Source organism: Nilaparvata lugens, chromosome 5, assembly GCF_014356525.2.
Source record: "Nilaparvata lugens isolate BPH chromosome 5, ASM1435652v1, whole genome shotgun sequence".
In the NCBI taxonomy this organism is placed as follows: Eukaryota; Metazoa; Arthropoda; class Insecta; order Hemiptera; family Delphacidae; genus Nilaparvata; species Nilaparvata lugens.
In genome coordinates, this window is record NC_052508.1 from 72,615,492 (window position 1) to 72,639,070 (window position 23,579).

At 34.5% G+C, this 23,579-nt stretch overlaps 2 protein-coding genes across 2 annotated transcripts in view; both read right to left on the minus strand.

The window, feature by feature from the left end:
* Positions 1-17,313, minus strand: part of LOC120351664 — a 119,824-nt gene extending 102,511 nt beyond the window's left edge. Inside the window, exon 1 of the mRNA XM_039429604.1 lies at positions 16,349-17,313. Within this exon, the coding sequence (XP_039285538.1) occupies positions 16,349-16,565 (217 nt within the window). The 5' untranslated portion in view covers positions 16,566-17,313. The remainder of the gene's footprint in view (positions 1-16,348) is intronic.
* LOC120351665 overlaps positions 16,730-23,579 on the minus strand; it is a 120,552-nt gene continuing 113,702 nt past the window's right edge. Inside the window, exon 3 of the mRNA XM_039429605.1 lies at positions 16,730-16,800. Within this exon, the coding sequence (XP_039285539.1) occupies positions 16,730-16,800 (71 nt within the window). The remainder of the gene's footprint in view (positions 16,801-23,579) is intronic.

The window sequence follows — 23,579 nt, forward strand, 5'->3', positions numbered from 1 at the left end:
ACGATTTTCACGAAATTTGGAACATAGTAGGTTTATTATATAAAAATTCGATTGCACTAGGTCTCTTCCCTGGGAAAACTCACTGAATGACATTAAAAGGATAATTCATCCTTGGCTGAAACAGCTGTGGATAGTAAAAGAGTGAGTGAGCGAGTATGTGAAAAATCAAAATATCGCATCCCCGAAATTCATGAGATAACGTATAGCCAGCTGTGAAATATAAACACGATCATTTTAGAGAATTGTCTTCTGTTTATCAATAAATAAAAATGAAGAGCGAAGCTCGGTGCCTCGTTGTTAAGACCTAAAGTGGTACAAAACGAAATAGCACTGTATACATTAATAAAGTATAAATTAATGTGAAACTTAAATTATAATAGATGTTATACAGTTGTAGTGGTTACAGTATGATATGTATAGCGTGATTCATAAATGAATAATTATGTAATTTGGTTATTTAATGGTGATTCACCAGCCCAACAAGTCTATTAATAATTATTAGATTCTCATAATTCTAGCATTGGTTTCTTGCGGTGAATTGTTGTAAAATATAATAAAGCCTAAATAAATAAATAAATAAAATTTTATTGCCGTTCAACATTACAATAGTTATAGACAGCGTCAGAATGAACTACACGGTTACTCTCTCACGAAACCAGTTCAGATTAACTGTATCATTACTATACAAATAAAATGAAATGAGATAACTTCAATGAGAATTAGTGAGAATTCATGGAGTTCATTCATACAATGTTTCCTGTATGTAATTTGCTATTAATTACTTACTGGTGATTCTATTGAGTTATCAAAATGTTTGATGTAGTGGAGCGGATATAGGTATGATGTGATTGATGAAATTAATCACTCCAGTTTCCCCTAAGTCCAAATCTTCATGGTAAATATTCCTTATTGATAATTGAATTGGAGAGAATTCAATCATCCAATGTAAAGTATATCGAATAGTACGTTATAGCACAGAATTAATAATAGCAATAATTAATATTAATTATAGGAGTTTTCTCTGGTTATAGCAAGAATTTAATAAAGGTATTCTCATTATTGAATTATCAAAACTAATTACAGTATATAATTGTGAAATGAAAGCTCGTTCATATTCAAGCCAAGAGTTTCAAGAAGATGGGCCTGCACTCCACAGATACTCATTTTCTAGAAAATAGATTATATTCTTATTTATAATATTTTGTTCCTAATTAATCGTATTTATAAAATAAACGAACATTCCTTCTTCTATAGTTTCCTAACAATTTAGAGAAGATCAAAACTTTTATCGTCATGGAAAATCAAAATAAAATTTTAAAGAAAATCGTCATGGAAAATCAAAATCAAATTTTATAGAAAATCGTCATGGAAAATCAAATTTTCCATGACACACACACACACTCACTCACACATACAGACCAATACCCAAAAACCACTTTTTTGGACTCAGGGGACCTTGAAAGTATAGCAATTTAGAAATTGGGGTACCTTAATTTTTTTCGGAAAGCAATAGACTAGTTTCAGTGATTTACACTATCTCCAGGTTTTTAAAAATATAAAATAAATTTGTTGTACTTCAATCATTTATAAAATTCGATATTACACGAGACCTCAGCAATTTGCCCAATTTAAATCGAATCTACCTGAGTGGTCTTAATGAGAAGACTATGACTTTCAAATTTCTGCCACTAGAGGCACGTAGAGTAATCAATTCAGCGGATAGAAATTTCAATACTCTCAAGATCGAAAAAGGGATTGCAGCTTATTACAGCTGCTATAATTCAGGTGCTGCTTTTTTTCAGCTGTAAGTTGAGTCGATGGCAATCTAATCACACCACATATGGGTAAGAGGATCGCATAATACCAACATGCAGTAGAGATGATGAATTTCAAAGTCCGTTATAACTATCAACGGACAAAAATAATAATGAAAAGTGCGGATGAGTGATAGAGTAGAAACAGGGGAATTGGGGGAAGTGTCGCCTTAAGGAGGAGGAGAGACAGAAAGAGAGAGAGAGAGTGATGGTGAGGAGAAGGGGAATAAGAAAAATTGCCAGGAAGATTGATTCTACTTTTGGAGGTGAGTGATCCACTACACAAAATCTGATGATTTATTCCTCATCTAGAGATTTGACTCCTTGAAAATATTTCGAACACTTTTCTATAGTGAGTCATGTTGTAATGGGAATGGAGAAAGATAGGAGAACAACGTTGCCGATCCTCTGTCTTGTCAATGCCTTCTATAGACAGAAGCTGATACAGGTTTATTGATGTAATATCAACTGTAAATTCCAGTTGGATTCTGGAATTTTGGTGATGGATTCTGTAATTATTAATAATAATGTATAAAGTTTTCAATGTATAGATTTAAGAGCAAAATAAGCTAATGATAATCATGTTATAGGAACTATTGTTTGTATCCCTTAGGAACCTCATTTGAAAAACAGAGATTTGAATACCCTGAAGCATAATTCTTCAAGCTATACGGTACTAATTTTGTTATCTATGAATGAGACAAGTGATCTAGTAGAAGCAACGTTTTTTGTAAAACGGAGTTGCTTCATTCAACGACAACCAGTTGCGAACGGAAACTACGACTACAGTCTGTTGCATGCGTAATTATGCGTGAAATGTTATCATTACGACATTCAAAAATTTGTTAAGTGTAGTGAGTTGGCTGGAATAAGGTGACAACAACTGTAGTCATGTTCAAATTCTCATCAGGCGTATTTTTACTTTCGCCTCGAGAGAATTGGAAACAACTATTACATGAAATAGCGTCACTGACAACCTTGTGTCACTGGTAAACTGTCAGAGTGAGAGACGTGGGAAATAAATATTATTGAAATTCTTACATAAATTGAAATACTGGAGTGAGGAGAACTTTAGATTCAAGTACAGTCAAAGTTTATCCTATAATATCAAGCGATCAATTTCTGTATATCTGTTTATATTTTTATATCTGGTTCTTTTTTGTTCAACGGATCACGAAAACGGCTCTAACGCTTTTAACGAAATTTTGAACATAGTAGGTACATGATAGGTTCAGTTCTAAATAGTGTGTTTGTCTTTTCGGTCTCAAAATTTTATAGTTTTTTCAAAGTTTGGAATTTTCTAATTAATTGTGATTGATTTAATTCAATTTTGAAGTATTTTCAATTTAAAAATAATTTCTGTGTGTTTTGAATTGTAAATTGCGTGTGTAATGGGAGAATGAGTGACACTCATAACCTAGCTACATTTGGACTGTTGTATAAATTAGAATTGGAACCGTTTTGGGCGTAAGCCTGTGGTACTCTTCTGAACGTTGTGTAGTTCTGAATGATTGAATAAATAAATAAATAAAAAAAATCAATTGCACTAGGTCTCATCCCTGGGGAAACTCGCTAAAGGACATGAAAAGGATAATTCATCCTTGGAAAAACAGATGATAATTAATTTAGTCGTCTGTCGATAACAGAAGATGCGTGTACCTGTGTGGGAGATCAGCTGTGTAATCAATTAGTCTATTCTGGAAATTTTAATTGACTCGATAAAAATAATCTGATTTGTTGACATGAGATGGTTTATCATAATATTCAAAGTTAATCATTATTTTACAGTTCTAAGTGATTAGTGAGTGTTATTTTGTTATTCAATTTGGTTTGTAAACAATCTAAATTAGAACTTTCATGTTTACAAATATTTGGACTGAAAATTTGTCCTGAATTCAAGTCTATGGAGCATAACCTACTTTTTGGAATACTTATAGTGTATAAATCAAAATTCTGGGAAGAAACAGTTTTTGGCTGTGCTTGTTAGTCCTTCCCCAATCATTCAAAGAATTCAGTTCTCTTTATCAATAAATAAATAACGAGCGAAGCTCGGTGCCCCGATATCCTACTATAATATAATAAAGGAAACAATTGGCTTACAGAGATACGGAATAGGAAATTCACGAATGATGCATCATCACGTCTGAACTAATGGACTGATTATCTTGAAATTTTGCATATAGATTCTTAATTTACAGAGGATGGTTATGAGCCTATTTTAAATTCTTCAAGATTTCAGTAGGTCAAGTTTTTTCTCAGACCCTTGCGGAGCACGGGTTACCTGCTAGTCTCATATAAACTAATTTACGCTTTATAATCTTATAATCTAATTCACGCAGATTATATTATAATATTATATTTACGCTAATAATTAAAACACGGCTTTCACATCGCGGTAGCATATAGCTTGAAATGCGTCTTTTGAAAGACGTAGCCGAGATATTCCCTACTTTTAATCAAAATCTGCCCATTTCAAACCGTCATAGCGTAGATTAATATTAGGAGATACGTTGCCTACGTCTCTGAAATACGTATTTCAAGCTAAGCTACGGCGGTAGCTCAAACCGGCGTCGCGTAGATTGGGAGATACGTTGCCTACGTCTTTCAAATAACGTATTTTGGCAGAAAATCCTGTTTTTATACATACATCGGTCCAACCATAGATGTATATATTCAAACATATATATTCACCATATCTACGTCCAAAACCAACTCATCCTGTTGAGCTATAGATATCTCCTTTGTGCTACCTAAATATCCAGTATAAATCTATGTATAAACAGCTCATGCACTTGATATATCTATGTCCATAACTCCATCAGTCCATCTTTAGATTATATTCCTTTGTGTACCCTAAATATATCTATTTATAAACAGCTCATCTACGTTATATCTACATCCACAACCAATGATTTATCCACAACCAAGTATTTTAAGCTAAGCTACGGCGGTGTGAAATGATCTTAGACTAAGCCCTATAATGCTAGCTCAGGAATAGCTCAAAAAACTGTATTGTTGCAGAGAATAGTCCAATAATGCTGCAAAAAATCGCTATTGATTCAATAAGAGTATTTATGCTTTTCTGTGGCACATAAAAAATTTATGCGTGAGCGAGGGTGGCTTAATACAAAATCAGACTGCGGAACGTTTGTCTGCATCTATTATCATAATTTATGCTAGAAAAGGTCGACTCAGTTGGCCTAGTCAGGGTGGATTCTGAACATATATATTTCTTTGGTTTCACAAAGAAATATATCTATAGCTGTACAGGGTGAGTTGTAGACATAGATATAAGGTGGATGAGGTGTTTATATACATAGATATATACTGAATATTTGGGGAGCACAAAGGAATATATCTATAGCTGGACATGGTTAGTTGTGGATGTAGATATAACGTGAATGAGCTGTTTATAAATAGATATATTAAGGGTACACAAAGGAATATAATCTATAGATGGACAGATGGAGTTATGGACATAGATATATCAAGTGCATGAGCTGTTTTTACATAGATTTATACTGAATATTTAGGTAGCACAAAGGAGATATCTATAGCTCGACAGGGTGAGTTGGTTTTGGACATAGATAAGGTGAATATATATGTTTGAATATATACATCTGTGGTTGGACCGATGTATCTAGAGAAGCAGGATTTTCTGCCAAAACAACATCGACAAGGAGAGATGATGTGAGAGAGGGATAAGTGTGGGTGGTGTGGAGGAGAGTGAGAGAGTAGGGACATAATTATGGAGAGTAGATGAGGAAGAGAGAGATGGAAATATTGAGATTGTTAGAGTGGAAGCGAGAGAGACAGTGAGTGAGAGAGAAGGGGACCAAATTATGGGAAGTGGGTGAGAAAGAGAGAGATGGAAATATTGAGATTGTTAGAGTGGAAGCGAGAAAGACAGTGAGTGAGAGAGATGGTGAGTGAATTATGGAGAGTAGGTGAGTTGGAAAGAGAAGGAATCATGGGAATTATGAGGGTGGGAGTGGGAGAGACTAACATTTCGAGAGAGAATTATGAAAAGTGAGTGAGAAAGAGTGAGAAGGAAAAATGGGAATTGTGAGGGTGGAAGAGAGAGAGACAGTGTGTGAAAGAGAAGGGGACTAAATTATGTTGAGTAGGTGGGAAAGAGAGAGATGGAAATATGTAAATTGTGAGGGTGGGAGCGAGATACTCACGTATCGAGAGAGAATTATGAAAGTGGGTAAGAAAGAGAGAGATGGATATATGGGAATTGTGGGGGTGGGAGCGAGAGAGACTTACATTTCGAGAGAGAATCATGGAAAGTTGGTGAGAGAGATGAAAATATAGAAATTGTGAGGGTGGAAGCGAGAGAGACTTACATTTCGAGAGAGAATTATAAAAAGTGAGTGAGAAAGAGCGAGAAGGAAACATGGAAATTGTGAGGGTGGAAGCGAGAGAGACTTACATTTCGAGAGAGAATTATAAAAAGTGAGTGAGAAAGAGCGAGAAGGAAAAATGGGAATTGTGAGGGTGGAAGCGAGAGAGACTTACTTTTTGAGAGAGAATTATTGAAAGTGAGTGAGAAAGAGAGAGATGGTAATATGGGAATTGTGAGGGTGGGAGCGAGAGAGACTTACTTTTCAAGATATTATTATTATTGAAAGTGGGTGAGAAAGAGCGAGAAGGAAAAATGGGAATTGTGAGGGTGGGAGCGAGAGAGACTCATGTATCGAGAGAGAATCATGGAAAGTGGGTGAGAAAGAGAGAGATGGAAACATAGGAATTGTGAGGGTGCGAGCGAGAGAGACTGTTCATTATGGAGGCAAGCATTGCAGAAAGCAGCCTAGGGTAGATGGATGACTACCCCAAACCCAGGGATGACCTTGAAAGTGCATTTGGGGCCACCGACACACAAAGATGAGGGTGGATATTCATCAATTTGGAAATGACAGAGGTCAAAGCAGATGTGGAGGAGCTGTGTTTATTACTCTTAGGCTAGTGCTAATGTTCCACTAACGATGTCCGACTCTAGCTAATATACTCCGACTTCAATTTATACCGGATATGTTTCCAATTGCCTGTCTGGGAGCCAGGGTACAGTCAATAATATTAATAATCATCATCAATATTCTAGTTAGTTTTCTCAGAAAAAATATAATTTATCTATTTATTTATATTTTTACTTTCCTTGCCCTATTACCATAGGTAAGGAAAGTATTGCTTTCCGGAAAAATTAAGGTACCCCAATTTCTAAATTTCTATACGTTTCAAGGTCCCCTGAGTCCGAAAAAGTGGTTTTTGGGTATTGGTCTGTATGTGTGTGTGTATGAGTGTATGTGCGTCTGTGTACACGATATATCATCTCCCAATTAACGGAATGACTTGAAATTTGAAACTTAAGGTCCTTCCACTATAAGGATCCGCCACGAACAATTTCGATCAAATACAATTCAAGATGGCGGCTAAAATGGCGAAAATGTTGTCAAAAACAGGGTTTTTTGTGATTTTCTCGGAAACGGCTCCAACGATTTTGATCAAATTCATACCTAAAATAGTAGTCGATAAGCTCTAACAACTGCCACAAGTCCCATATCTGTAAAAATTTCAGAAGCTTCGCCCCATCAATGCAGATAGATTCCCAATTATCAGGCTTCAGATACAATTGAAACAAAAAAAATCAAGTGGAGTAGATTGAGCATGAAAATCTCTACAATTAATGTTCAGTAACATTTTCACCTAAATTGAAAATAAGCTTTAAATTCGGGAAAAGGTGATTATTCAATTGCTAATTATTGTTGATTCTATTAAATTATTCACTATGAAGAGATAGCAGACCTCATGTGTGTCTCCAGCGTTATTGCCCTGTCACCAGCTGGCTCAAATCTTTGAATAGTAGACTTGAGATGCGCGGGAACACTAGCGTCAGGTGATCAATTTTTATAACGGCAAGGAAAGTTGTGTGAGTGCGCCACACCAGATTTTTCACAAAGAAACACTGATTGGGAGAGAAAAACTAAGAATATTCCTTGTACTATTTCTCACCCAAATTTAGATAATATTTTAAAAGTCCAAATAAGATTATGATTTCACTTTACTAAAATTTAACTCATTTTCACTCAAAAACAACGATAACTAAGATTTTTAAATTATGACGGTTGAAATCAGAATAAAAAAATATCACACTCAAATCACCATTAATTCTAAAATTTTTGAGTTCATGAAATTTTTAAAATTTTTTAATTCATGAAATAGTAGTCAAATGATCAGTTTACCAGACCTTAGGAGTATAACGTGGATGTCACATCAATATCAGTAACATTTCATTTAGGTGTTTTAATTTCTATAAATTCAAAATGTTTAGCTTGTATATATTTTTGGACGAGAATTGAACTTGAACGTTTTACAGTGGAAACATAACCTATTTTTTGGACATTTAATTAATTTATCAAAATTTGGGAATGGAATAGATTTGGGCCAAGCCTGTTGTTCCTTTCTTATCATATTTATATGATTTGTGATTCTGTCCACGAATAAATGAATGAATTATAATCGTGGGCGAAAAGATCGATTGTAAAAAATGAGAATATTGTAATTTCAACAATATACAACATTGAAACAATCTTCAGCATTCAGACAAACATACCCCTTTACAAATCATCATGCTATTGAATATACACAGCATTTGCGGTAGGTTTGCTATTTGCACTGGCTTTATTACACCCGTAACCTGAAGGTGATTCCTTGTTTTATTCGTGATGTGTGCGTCACGCTTGGTTGATTCTAGAAAAACCTATCAAGTTCCCATACGATCTCCACAGCCAACTTATACTTTATATTCATGAGACCTTTTAACGAACCTTTGAATTAATTAATATTCAATTAGGAATATAATATTATGCTGATTATTTCTCTATGTGGTTAGTAAAAGTGGCTACAACGATTTACTGTGTTTGTTCAGGTATAATTTTGTGTTCATGAAGTTGAAAGCGTTGAAGCTATTCATCATACTATATAGAATGCGAGATTATGTGCAAATTAAAATTAATACTGAAGAGTCGCACCTTTTTTGCTATTCAGTTATGTTTTGTACATTTGTTAATCCATTATCTTATAGGTATTGTGAATTTCTGAAGTATTTTGGTTCTAAGAACACAATATTCACAAACCAAAATAACTGAGTTTGAAAATTTTGTTTTCGATCTGGCACAGCCCAAACTCCACTAAAATTGTAAAGAGGATTGTGGAATTCTGTGGTAATTTGGTTTTAAGAACACAATTCGCAAATATATGATAGAAAGCAATAATTACAGCAATAAGAACACAATATTCACAAACCAAAATAACTCAGTTTGAAATTTCGTTTTCGATCTGGCACAGCGCAAACTCCACTAAAATTGTAAAGAGGATTGTGAAATTCTGTGGTAATTTGGTTTTAAGAACACAATTCGCAAAACCCAAAATGGCGATATATGAGTAGAGAGCGAAGTAATTCTGTGTGGAATACAAGAGTCCTTCTCACAAATAGCAAATAAATGGGATGAGCGAGGAGAATCCCACGAACATAGCCGAGATTAATTAGTAGGATCAGTAGAAACACGCGGCAATTCAAAAGAATGCAACATTGGGAATAGAGACGGGATCAGAAGGGAGTTTGTTGGGTTAAGTTTACGTAAGAATAGGCCATTAAGAGCGATGCCAGCTTGTAAGCCGAATATCTGATTGAACGACCAAACAAAAGCTTCCTTAAGCGGAGAACACTTTTTATAAAAGTAATATAAAACGTGTGATCCTAATCTGATGACTTGAGCATGCGCTCTCATAATTTTATGCACGCTAAACGACTTGGTTGCCTAATGAAATTAATCTAAAAGAACGGATACATCTTTGAACAAGATATATTAATGTTTTGCTAAGTTGTACAACTGATTTGTTACATCCGATTAGGGATATTTTAGTGGACCAGTTTGGTGCTTCTTCAGGAAGTGACAGGGATAGTGAATACTAAGGAGGGAAAATTGGTCCGAGTTTTCTATAGACAAACAGCTATTCTAATAGCTCTATCTCAATAGCTAGTCCAAACTTTGTTCTGAGTTTGCCTGGAGTTGTATGTATTGTGATACATTGATAGAGTGATTGATAGAAAATACATTCTCAGGCCTACACACTATCAGAACTCCATTCATTGTAGACTGTCAAATGCAAATTTTTGAGATTACCAACATCAAAACTCTCTCATAATCAGACAACATCCTTTTTGACAATACACAGTCATCTAGTTTTTAATATATTGAGATCAAAATTAATGTTGAACCACTTTATTAAAAAGGGATACAAACCCGAGCACTGTTTGTAAGCATGAATGTTATGTAGACTACAGTAAACTCAGTTTATAACCAAAAAGTGTGAATTGATTGAGACATTAGAAACTTTAATATGAAATGCGTGAATTGACTTCAACTCCCCAGCAAGGACTTCATATTTCGACTCAATTTGAACATCAAGATTAAATAGTTATAATAATAGTTCCCATATAATATAAATGTAAACATACAAAAATTGGTGTAAGAAAATTTAATTCAACTGGAGGAATTCTACCAGAGAGAAACAATAGCTTGAGTAGATATCCCATGGTATAGGGCGTTTATGTCGCAACTTTTACTGTTATCTCAAGTCGATTACTATCGATTATTGTAGATTTTTACTGTTTTGGCCGGGTGAGAGTGTATGAAAATACACAATATGAGAGACTACCAACGTCACACACCTTTTTTGAGAAAGAACTACGTGGACTATCGGCTTGAGATAACAATAGAAGTTGCGACATAAACGCCCTATACCATGGGATATCTACTCAAGCTATTGTTTCTCTATGATTCTACTCTCTAAATATGAAAGTATTTTTCCGAAAATTGTAATTTAATCCCTGAATTCCAGTAGTACTGAGTGATTATTGGATACTCACAAACATCTGTCATGGAAACAAAAATTGGCAATTTCTGCATGTCTCCAAAGTCTCATGAAATTCAAGAATGTCTCCTGTTATGTGGCCGACTCTATAAATATCGAGAGGGTCGAGATGTCACTTTCTTTATTTACAAATTTATTCTATTCTCTTATATTCGTAGATTTCATATTCAAAGATGTGTGCAACGATTGAGCTTAGCAATCTTCATCACAGACAAATAAAGATGTGAGGAAAATTGGGGTGGAAAAATTTTCGGATCGAATACTGGAATGCTTTTACTATTATATTTCATATATTCTTAAGAGGCATTCCTTTCGCTAACAGGGCAATACATTGCAGAACTACCAAAAATGTCTAATATTTTATTCTCGGAATTTTCCGGCAATTCGAGTGAAAATGATAAATCATTATTTCATATTCTTAACAGACATGCAATTCTCACAAACATCTGTCTTGGAAACAAAAATTGGCAATTTCTGCATGTCTTCAAAGTCTCATGAAATTCAAGAGAAATAATTTATTATCAACAGATTTGGTAGAGAGTTAGTGGGAAGGATATTTTGAATATTCTTTCCAAAGAATTGACATTGATATGTCCAAAGCTCCGCCAATTTATGTAGATGCATAACAATATTATCTATAGCTATTACCAATATTGCTTTTTCCATATCATATGCAGTTCAGAAATCATTTTCTTAGTCTATATTATGTAAATTCAAAATTCATCTATAATTTTGCTGTATTGTAAGCTATTGTATATAAGTGTAAAAGCCAGTATATATTGTAATATACATAAATAAAGTACTCAATCAATCAATCAATCAGACATCCCTCTCCGCTAACAGGGCCACACATTGCAGATCCACAGAATATACTGCGATTATCTATTACTTTTTCTAGATATTTTCCGGCAGTTTGGAAGAAAATAATAAATCATTAGATCCGGTTACACATTGAGGGAAAGAAGGCACTCTCCACTCCACGATCCCCCGACATTCAAAGCTCGCCCTGGCCGGCATATTGACACGTTGGAAATCTGATCATGGAATGTGAAACAGTAAAATATCGATTAATTACTTTGAGAGATCGTTCAGGAATATTCTTGTAATTACTTTGCCTGTAAGCTATGGATTTCGTGAGGAACAGGTCGTGATTATGCTGCTGGGGGTGGAGGTGGAGTAATGCCCTTTAGCTTCCCGCCGGGAAAAAATAGACAAGACAGTCGTGGCCCGTTAATATATAACAATTTCACCTGAAAATTACAATATCGAATTTTGAGTGACGATCAGGAAGGCCTTGATTATTTTCGTCGGTAGAAAATCGGAGGAAATCTAAACGACTAGTGTTACAATGGAAAGTTTACAGATTTATGTGTGTGTCGATGAGTTATAACTGTTTACAAAACATGGATTTATCACGGTGGTTGCGTGGAGTCTACCGATAATCATAATGGTCGATAGCTTTTTTTGACGGTGTAATAAGTTGGCAGTAGTTTTGAGAACGCTAGTAAGTCAAGCCGAGTAATTTTTTAAGCTTCAACTACGTTGATAATTATTTTCAAGTTTGGTTTAATCCTTCCCCGTAAATTCTAAGTGCTTAATCAACAACTCCAGGTAGTCTCCTTGCCTGTCTCAACTAATTAGCCGCGTAATCTTCAGAGTTTATAGATGTGTGTGAGTACAATAATTGTATACGAATTCTTCCAGCTTCATCTTGCGTTTCTAAACAAAAAACTGAAGACTAGAAGTGTGCAACTGAACACAAACGGTTTGAAATTAACGCAATTTACACGACGAATATAATTTACTTCAAGTTTCATTAGGTTTCATTTTTACTCGAATGAGTGAAATGTAGAAAGAAAATGGGTAACTGTTGAAGGTTTCAGTTCTTGAATGTTATTAGATGCTTTTTCAGAGAAACAGCACATTATTACAGATATTTATCTTCATTAAGGTAGCCGCCAACTTTTACTAACTAGAGGTTTAACTAATCAATGAATAGATTCTCGGGGCAATTCTTGTTTATGAGAATAATATGATTTATATTTTATTTAATTATATGATTCACTCATCGAAAATGGCATTCATAAACGAAACATGTCGAGAGTAATAAAATAGTTTTGAAAAAGGTACTTTCTATAATTTCCAGATAAATTGAAAAAGGTTACTTTGATTAATTATTAATTTCTAGATAAACATGAGTAGGCTAGTCCTTACCAAACATTTTATCACAGTACAGAGTTTTAATGTAGAATGCTATACAGTACGAAGATAAACTCTAATAATGGATTGAATGGGAGGAATAGTTTCTATTTAATTATTATTTAATAATTTAATAATTAATTTAATTTTATTAATAATTAATTTTATTTTTAATAGTTTCTATTATTTAGAAGTTCAAAAATAAAAAACTAAGCAATGGAATTTTACCATTCCCGTTGTAATTAATGAATTTTTGAGAAGAAAATGTGATCTTCGATGTAACTCAAAATAAGATTTCGCTCGCAAAAACATCTCTGGATTGGATAATAATTATTATTGATCTTTGTGTATTTTAATAGATTGAAAGTACCCACTATATTCCATCATTGGAAATTAATTTTTGGTTATATTAAAGCTGCTGCGTTTACACCAAAGTTAATAACAAAATGTTAATAACTTAATCCTTATAGATTCTATTAGATTGAACATATCTTATCATACACATGATGAACATATGTGTTTGTCAAGTTCCGTTCAATCTAATAAAGGATTATGTTATTGTATCTGAGATACACATAATCTCTGTATTGAGATTATGTTAATCTCATAAGGATTATGTTATTAACATTTTGTTTATAACTTTGGTGTAAACCCAGCTTTAAAGATCTTCTCGAGTTCTAAATTCGATTGAGATATACCCACAAAATTGAGGTGAGTTTCTAAAAAAAATTGATTGAGGAGAGTATTGTTGTATATTTAGCTGTTAGTAAAAAAAATTATAAAACTACCGATAAAGCTTGTAGGTCTACATATAATCATAAAATATACTTGTATGACTTATTCCAATCACAGCCTCAATTATTATTAAATATGGGCTACTTCATGAATATCATTGATCTATTAATGATCTATTAATCATGCTAAAACTGCAATTAATTACTGTGTAGTGTAACACAAAAATATTCTTTTAGTCCTTATAAAGGACAAAAGATTCTCCTGTCCAAGAGTCCAAGAGAGTTCAATACGGCGGATTCAAATCAAAATCAAATCAAATTGATTGATCAAGTATTATCAACAATATATTATTTTTTATTATTATAATAATATAGATTATTATATTATCAACAATATATTTTTGTTTTGATTACTAGGATAGGCGTGAGGCTTTTAAGATAACATCTGATAAAGCCAGATTTTGCAAAGATTCTCAGCCTAGTGTCTAAGAAAGATTATCAAATTTTTATTTATTGGTTTTATTGCATTCATAGATTCAACATCTTGAAAACATAAATTAATTGCACTACGCTACTGTCACTTACTCTCAAGTAATACTATTGATGTTAAGTTAGGTGAATGATTTATCGTTTTTACTACTAGTTGATTGAGTAGCAAGATTTTGAAATTCATGGATAAGTTTAATTTTCTCAGTTATTTATTGCAGTATCAAAATCGCCATATAATAACCGTTGATTTAACCCTTTGAACTCCATGAGAGGATGAAAAAAACAACTAATTCCTAGATAGAAGTTGCACTGTATGATAATCAAAAAAACTGAATATGTCATAAATAATATACCATTTCTATTACTAGTTGATTGAGTAGGTAGCAAGATTTTGAAATTCTAATTAAAGTGGATTTTTGACAACGTTCTAAGTCTATTCAATTTTGAAATACATCGATAAGTTTAATCTTCTTCTTCTTCTTACAAACAAGGATTAGGCTTTAACCTGTTCCGACTCACATCTAGTCAATTATTCAAATAAACATAAAAAATCCTATTATTGCCACCGCTTGCGTGGTCTGCCAACATCTCTTTTGCCTACTGGCTGATAATTATATACTTCAAATGGTATTCTTTCAGCTGACATTCTTTGAACATGCTCCCTCCATTGATGCCGATTCTCCGTAGCTCTTTCATTCATTCTACAGATTTTCAATGCTTTCCTAATATCTCGATAAGTTTAATTTTTATCAGTTATTTATTGCAGTATCAAAACCTCTATATGATGTACCCGTTGATTTATTCCGTTGAACTTCTAATTTCTCGATAAAAGTAAAATGAATAATTGATAATAGTGTAAAAACTGTAAGTGGTATCTCGATATTCTAACGAAAGTTGTATGTTACGCTGGTAGTCTCTCATATTGTGCCGTTTATAATCTCACCTCGATAACTAAGTAATGATAGACAATAGTCGGCTTGAGATGACAAAAGTCCTATCGAAATTTGGAATATAAATGTCCTCCTACACCATGAAATATCTTTTTATGCTATCTTTCCTCTATGGTAGAACGTAAAAAATGTTTATTAATCATATCACGAACTAAAGAGTGAACTCAAAAAGTTTGGCTTGAAATTTGGAACGTAAATGACTTATACCATGGGATATCTTCTTATGATATCTTTCCTCTATGCTAAAACGTAAAAAATGTTTATTAATCATATCACGAACTAAAGAGACTCAAAAAATCGGCTTGACATTTGGAACATAGATATCCTATATCATGAAATATTTTCTTATGACATCTTTCCTCTATGCTTGAACGTAAAAAAATGTTCATTAAACATATCAAAAACTACAGAGTGAACTCAAAAAAATTGGCTTGAAATTTGGAACATAAATGCTCTATACCATGAAATATCTTCTTATGCTATCTTTCCTCTATGGTAGAACGTAAAAAATGTTCATTAAACATATCACAAACTACAAAGTGAACTCAAAAAATCGGCTTGAAATTTGGAACATAAATGACTTATACCATGAAATATCTTATGATGATATCTTTCCCTTATGCTAGAACGTAAAAAATGTTTATTAAACATGTCACAAACTAATGAGTGAACTCAAAAAATCGGCTTGAAATTTGGAACATAAATGACTCTACCACAAATTCATCAAAATAGTCTAATAAGATTAATAATTGATAATAGTGTAACAACCGTAAGTGCGGTATCTCGATATTCTAACGGAAGTTGTATGTGATGCTGTAAACAAATGCCCTATACCATGAATTAACTTCATACGATATCTTTCCTCTATGCTTGAACGTAAAAAATGTTTATTAATCATATCACAGGCTACAGAGAAAGAACTAGAGAGTGAACTCAAAAATCGGCTTGAAATTTGGAACATAAATGACTTATACCATGAAATAACTTTTTATGTCTATCTTTCCTATATGATAGAACGTGAAAACTGTTTACTAATCATATCACAGACTACATAGCAAGGACTATAAAGTGAACTCAAAAATCGGCTTGAAATTTGGAACATGAATGACTTATACCATGAAATATCTTCTTATGATATCTTTCCCCTATGCTGTAACGTGGAAAATGTTTACTAATCATATCACAGACTACAGAGTAGGGACTTTAAAGTAATGTTGTGACTCACCAGCATCTGCAGTGAGCGGCGAATCAGGAGGCGGTTCATCCTCACTGGCCGACGTCTCGCTGTTGCTAGAGTTATGCAGCTGGAAATGATGATGCAGTCTCCGCTGCTGCAACGCGGTCGCCAGCTTATTCCCCACGGAAAAATCTAACGGCTGCGGTTGCGGCTCCAGCGTCTGCGGCGTCGCATGGTGATGCGACATCAGCATCGGCGACAACATCTTCTCGGGCGGCGAGTTGTTGTTGTTGTTGTTGTTGTGGCGCTGTTGTTGCTGTTGTTGTTGGAGCCACCGGCGAACGGCCGCGGATCTCTTGAGGTCCGCTAAGGCCGGGGCCAGCCAAGCCTCTCCGCGTTCGTCCACAATGGTTGCAGCAGATAGCACGTCTAGCGGAGAAGACGCGGATCCGCGAGCGGTAGATAGCCCGACGCTACACGCTGACGGCACTTTGGCGGATCTAGAATCAACCAGAACACACAACACTACGTTCCAACAAAGTTTGTCAACACGACAGTGGTTCACTAGTCACTTTGTCAACACGTGTGGAGATGTCCTACAGTTTCTCAACTTTGTTTACACGTGTGAAGATGTCCTAAAGTTTCTTGATAGTTGTCCACTTGTCACTAAACATAGTCCAACAGTAGCAAATTTCACAACACGTCCAGGAATATCGAGAGTTTATCGACACTATATTATCACGGTCCAGGAGTATCCGCCTAGATGTTGTCAACACATGTGATGATGATGTCCAGGAGTTTATAGACACTATGTTCACCTACAGTTCGTATATATCATTACAATCCACTGGAGATTACCCGCTTGAAGAAGCGCTTATCATGCCGTTATCACTGACTGCATCTCCAACTCAACTCACATTCACTGTCGGCGACTCGAATGAAGAATGTGTCTCGCGGTGCGACGACAGTGAGCACTATCCATCCCGGATGAATAATACCTGGAGTGGCGCGGAGTGTGCCTGTGTCGAGCACTGAGAGCCCAGGCGGCCGCCTGGAGGGGGAACTCGCCCCTCGCAGTGGTGGGGGCCCGACCAATCGCAGACGAGCGCGCCTCTAAATATGCGCACCTAATAAAACTCGATTGAATAAATGGAATTTATTTCTTTTCTCCGTTTTTGTCCCGGCGTTTTATTTATTCTTTCGCGTCGTAGTCGACAACGACGTCTATACGGACTCACCTCTCTCCACCGCCACCTCCTCCAGCAACTCCTCCTCTTCTACACCTGCACACTCACACACCCTCGCAACACTTTCTTCTCAGATTATTCTTGGTATTGCTCGCTACAGGAATCTGTCGCATCTATTGGAAGAGACAGCGTTCTACAGTAGAGAATGTGGTCGCGTTTCGTGCGATTCAGGATTCCTAGGGAAGAACAGAATTTGCAATGACTATTGGTTGAAAAGTTGCATTTATTGAAAGATTTCTAAGTGAATATGTTTCGTTCTTCAGGACTACCGCCTAAATTAACAAGAGGAATAGAATTTGCAATAAATGCTTGTTGAAAGTTGCATGTATTGGAAGATTTCTAAGATAATATGTTTCGTTCTTCAGGACTACCGTCTAAATTAACAGGAGGGATAAAATTTGCAATGAATGTTTGTTGAAAGATTTCTAAGAGAATATGTTTCATTCTCCAGGAATACCGTCTAAATTAACAGGAGGAACAGAATTTGCAATGAATATTGGTTGAAGAGTTGCATGTATTGAAAGATTTCTGAGAGAATATGTTTCTTTCTTCACGACTACTGTCTGAATTAACAGGAGGAATGGAATTTGCAAAAAATGTTTTTTTTTGTGTAGTCGAGAAGTTGATATTGTGGTAATTATTCATATTAAATGAAAAAGACTAAGAAATTGTCAAAAAATAAATTGTCAAGATAAATATGTGGTTTTTTGACAATTTCTTAGCCTTTTTCATTCAAAATAAATGTTTTTGAAAGTTGCATGTATTGAATGATTTAAGAGGATATGTTTCTTTCTTCAGGTCTACCGTCTGAATTAACAGGAGGAATATAATTTGCAATAAATTTTTGTTGAAAAGTTGTATGTATTGAAAGATTTCTAAGAGAATATGTTTCGTTCTTCAGGAATACCGTCTAAATTAACAGGAGGAATAGAATTTGCAATAAATATTTGTTGGAAAGTTTCATGTATTGAAAGATTTCTAAGAGAATGTTTCGTTGTTCAGGACTACTGTCTAAATAAAATTAACTTGAGGAATAGGATTTGCAATAAAGATTTGTTGAAGAGTTGCATTTATTGAAAGATCTAAGAGGAGATTTTTCATGCTTCACTATTTATGAAATAGAACAGAAGGAATTGAATTTGCAATGAATATTGGTTGAAAAGTTACATATATTGAAAGATTTCCAAGAGAATATGTTTCGTTCTTCAGGACTACCGTCTGAATTAACAGGAGGAATAGAATTTTCAATGAATATTGGTTGAAAAGTTGCATGATGTATTGAAAGATTTCTAGGAGAATATGTTTCGTTCTTCAGGACTACCGTCTAAATTAACAGGAGGGATAGAATTTGCAATGAATATTGGTTGAAACGTTGCTTGTATTGAAAGATTTTTAAGAGAATATGTTTCATTCTCCAGGACTACCGTCTAAATGAAAGGGAGGAATAGAATCTGCAATAAAGATTTGTTGGAAAGTTACATGTATTGAAAGATTTCTAAGAGAATATGTTTCGTTCTTCAGGACTACCGCCTAAATTAACAAGAGGAATAGAATTTGCAATAAATGCTTGTTGAAAGTTGCATGTATTGGAAGATCTAAGAGAAGATGCTTCATAATTCACTATTTATGAAAAAAAATAGAAGGAATAGAATTAGCAATGAATATTGGTCGAAAAAATTGCAAGTATTGAAAGATTTCTAGGAGAACACTATCTTCGTGCGGTTGACTGTAATACAAACCAATACTCGGGCCCGGTTGTACAACAGCCGGTTAAATTTTAACCGTGATTAATTCCAAGAGAACCAATTAGAGAATGCCTTTTAAGACGGCTTCTCTGATTGGTTCTCGTAGGATAAATCACAGTTAAAATCTAACCGGCTGTTGTGCAACCGGGAGATAGTCTCTCAAAAGACATGCATAGAACTGATTTGACATGAACTTATCCATTCAAATCCAGGCCTAATAATATCAACTTCTACAGAAAACTTATAATTTCAATGTATTATGTCAATGATATTCCTTTTTCGGACTATAACCTTATCTAAATTTGGGAGAGGAATAGCACAAGGTTGCCTTATTTTTTCTCTCCCTATCATTTTGAAGATAATTATTGTACTTGTAGTTCTGTGAACAGTAGACCTCGCGCTCAGTAAGTTACATCGACCTGTTGTTATGTTTTCTCAAAAACTAATATACAATTTATCAATTTAAAATGTCTAGAAAAAATCCTAAATAAACTATAGAGCTTTCTGTCCTATCGTACCATGACGTGTCGTCCCGGAATGTGAGTGTGAGCGCTATTATCAGGTCTGGCTGCAACACTGTCTACAACGTTGATGGAAGGATACATTTTCAAGATGTTCGATGTTTTTGAACGGGTAGTATTATAGTCAACTGTCTACTAACGTTGATGGAAAGATACATTTTCAAGATGTTCGATGCTTTTGAACGGGTAGTATTATAGTCACTAGACAGCTGATTTATGATGAATATTTCTATAGTCTGATTTTTACGATAATATTGGCGTATGAAGGAGGCTCCTTTCTCCTTTTATATTATCCTTGGAATGCAAATTTCCAAAAACCTTGTATATACGTCGACGCGCAATTTAAAAAGGAACATACCTGTTAAATTTCATGAAAATCCATCACCGCATTTCACCGTAAATGCGCAGCATATAAACATTTAAACATTAGAGAAATGCCAAACCGTTTGAACATTAAGAGAAATGCCAAATCGTCGACTTCAATCTTAGACCTCACTTCGCTCGGTCAATGAATCTATCAAGAATGAAAGAATTTAATGATCTTTCCAGTTATTTGAATAATGAATCTTAGACCTTACTCCGTTCGGTCAATGAATCTATCAAGAATGAAAGAATTTAATGATCTTTCCAGTTATTTCACAATTTTACCCCATTTTCCTTCACATTGACATCTGTTCTGACGACGAAAGTCACAATAAATTTGTTCACCACCTCTGTATCAAACTACGCTCTATTTCTCTATTTTTCTCTAGCCACCCTGCCACCCACCAAATCCTAGTCCAGTCCAACACACTGACCAACGGTCGCAGCCACCCCAGCACCCAATTCATCTGGCGGGTGGAGAGTGCAAGACAACAATGCTCCTGCGTTCAGCGTATAGTAAACAAACGCTGGCTCGAAACATCATAAAGCAAGCGACCAGATCGTTCAGCTTCCAGTCTACTATTATTGGCGACGGCGTCGGTCTTAACTTGGGCTCTTTCAACCGAAGCGAACTTTGGCGTGAAACATTGTCGACACAATACTATTCCGAGTGTCTGAATTCGCAGGAAACAAAACAAACTTTGGACCACTTCATTGTTTCATTGAGTCAGCCTGTCAAACAGTCAGGCCAGTTTCTATGAATGAACTCCGTTTTTTTATTCTTGTACTCTTAGTTTTGATCAAGAAACTATTTTAGAAAATAATACTATGATCACCCCGACACATATTATTATACTGTAGTGGGGTATCATAATTAGAACTAAGTCTAGTATTAGCAACTTTTGTATGTATAATATAATAATTATGTTTATGATTTGTCAATAAACTCCTCTGGTTGCAAGTCATTGGCAATCAGAGAAATTATTATCTCTGAACGGCTCTTTACAATATTCAGTCAAATCTATGAACAAATTCCAAATTAGAAAGCGTAGTATGATCGACAATGCTTGACCATCATATTTCGATAATGGGAACAATGATAAAAATAGAATAATAAAATTAAATCGACAATTGAATAGACTTACAACGTTGTCAAAAATCCACTTTAATTAAATAAAAATTAGAAATTAATATTTTACAGGAGCATGCTTTCGTGTGTGCTCACACATCATCTGATGAAGCTTAAAATACTCCTGTAAAATATTAATTTTTATTTAATTAAAGTGGATTTTTGACAACGTTTAAAGTCTATTCAATTATTGAAAAGTTCCACAACATCAACATTCACACTACAAACTTAATTAAATCGACAATGATTGACCATCATATTTCGATAGTGAGAATAATTATAAATGAATTAATTATAATTATTGAATAGACTTGGAACGTTGTCAAAAATCCACTTCAATTAAATAAAAAATGAAAATTAATATTTCACAGGAGCATGCTTTCGTGCTAATTATAATTAAAATAATTAGTGAATCTAAACCTCCTTCAAAAGTCCACCATAGTCCCGAATTCAAGATCACTCCTACATTAGCCTGAAGTAGATTCTTAACAGTTGATCGAATAAAATTGATGATAATCTAATCTCTTCTTCACTCCTCGACTTCAGTTACAAGGTCCGAGGTTCGAGCCCCACGTCACCAACTATTTTTTTGCAGAAAGGTCCGGTGTGAGCCCTTTGTTCCGGCCACTCCATATTTTTATGCTCGACGGTCCACTTGTATCATCGACACCTCCCATTCAAGATAGGTGATAAATGATTGCAGCACGTGTTCCAGAGTGGAGGGTCGACAATCTCCGGCCTCCGACGTCGTGATTTTCGTGTCAACTCGGAATAACTTTGCAGTTATTTACAGGGGTCAAATCTGCTCGAAAACATCTTGTTCGCGCGTTATTCCTCAGTTTCCCATAAAAATGGTGACAAACCGAGATTGTTGTAAGGTGGTATGATTGTTTGTTACTACGAGCTGTATTTGAGTCAATCGTTTCAAAAAGAGAGAGTGAGTGATTCGAGAGATTCTGATTAGAGTTGTCGTTAGTTGTCTTCAGTTGTGGTTGTCTTTATTCTTTATTGATTCATACAATAAGGACATCATCAAAAATGATAGGCAGAGAAAAAGTAAGGTAACCATGTGCTATTCCTCTCCCAAATTTAGATAAGGTTACACATAGTCCGAAATAGGTTAAGTCATGTTGTTGTTCACTTCAAAAAATTTCTGTCTAAATATTTTCACAAAGTATATTTTTAAATTAAGATGCTTCAGAACTAAACAGGAAATATAAGTGTTTGTCTTTAGTTGTAGTTCTCCTTAGTTGTCTCTCTTTGCAGTTTTCTTCAGTTGAACTCACACTAAAAATTAGATTCCCATTACAATGATACTCCACATTTGATTACAGTTGTCTTACTAGTAATGATAAACTTAAGATACCAAGAAAATAACGTTCTTGAGAATATTTCCCAGTCATGTATCTCACATAGATGTGATGACAGAACGAGATCGTTATGAGAATGGAGATTGCTTGTCAGTTTGTGTTGTTTCTGAGTGGGGAGAATGAGTATGAGGAATTAGAGTAGTTTGCCTGTGCTTAGCTGGATTTTTCACCAATCCAACTAAATATATTCATCTAATTCAGCATGATCAGGAAAGATTAAATTTAATTAAGTGACAAATTTTGGTACTCGTTGCTAGGAATCAAATTTAGGTTTTGCTGGCAACCTCAATTAAGTTCAAATTAAATTAAATGACATCTTTTTGTACTAGTTGCTAGGAATCAAACTTAGGTTTTGCTAGCAACCTCAATTAAGTTTAAATTGAATTAAATGACATCTTTTGGTACTCGTTGCTAGGAATCAAACTTAGGTTTTGCTGGCAACCTCAATTAAGTTCAAATTAAATTAAATGACATCTTTTTGTATTCGTTGCTAGGAATCAAACTTAGGTTTTGCTGTCAACGCCAATTAAAAATTGAAGTTTGATTTTTTACTGCAATTCTGTATAAGTATGAAGTATTTGTTAAGTATGAAGTATAGTATAAGTATAAGTATGAAGTATTTGTTCCATCTATGATTGTTAATTTTATGATTGGCAGATAAATGATTTGATTTAATTTTATTTGAAGTATCTAAATTAGTATAGAATAGAACTATTACTAGACGAATTAATTGACCAATTGAGATTGGGCAGGGATTCTTACTATACATTTGACAAGGAGTTGATAAGAGAGCTCTTTGAACATCTCTTCAAAGATTTATACTTCAATTATTTGACTGAGAGCCAACCATCCCTCGCTAAATCAAAATCAAGCCATTCACTAGCCGATTTGTGGTCCGACATTC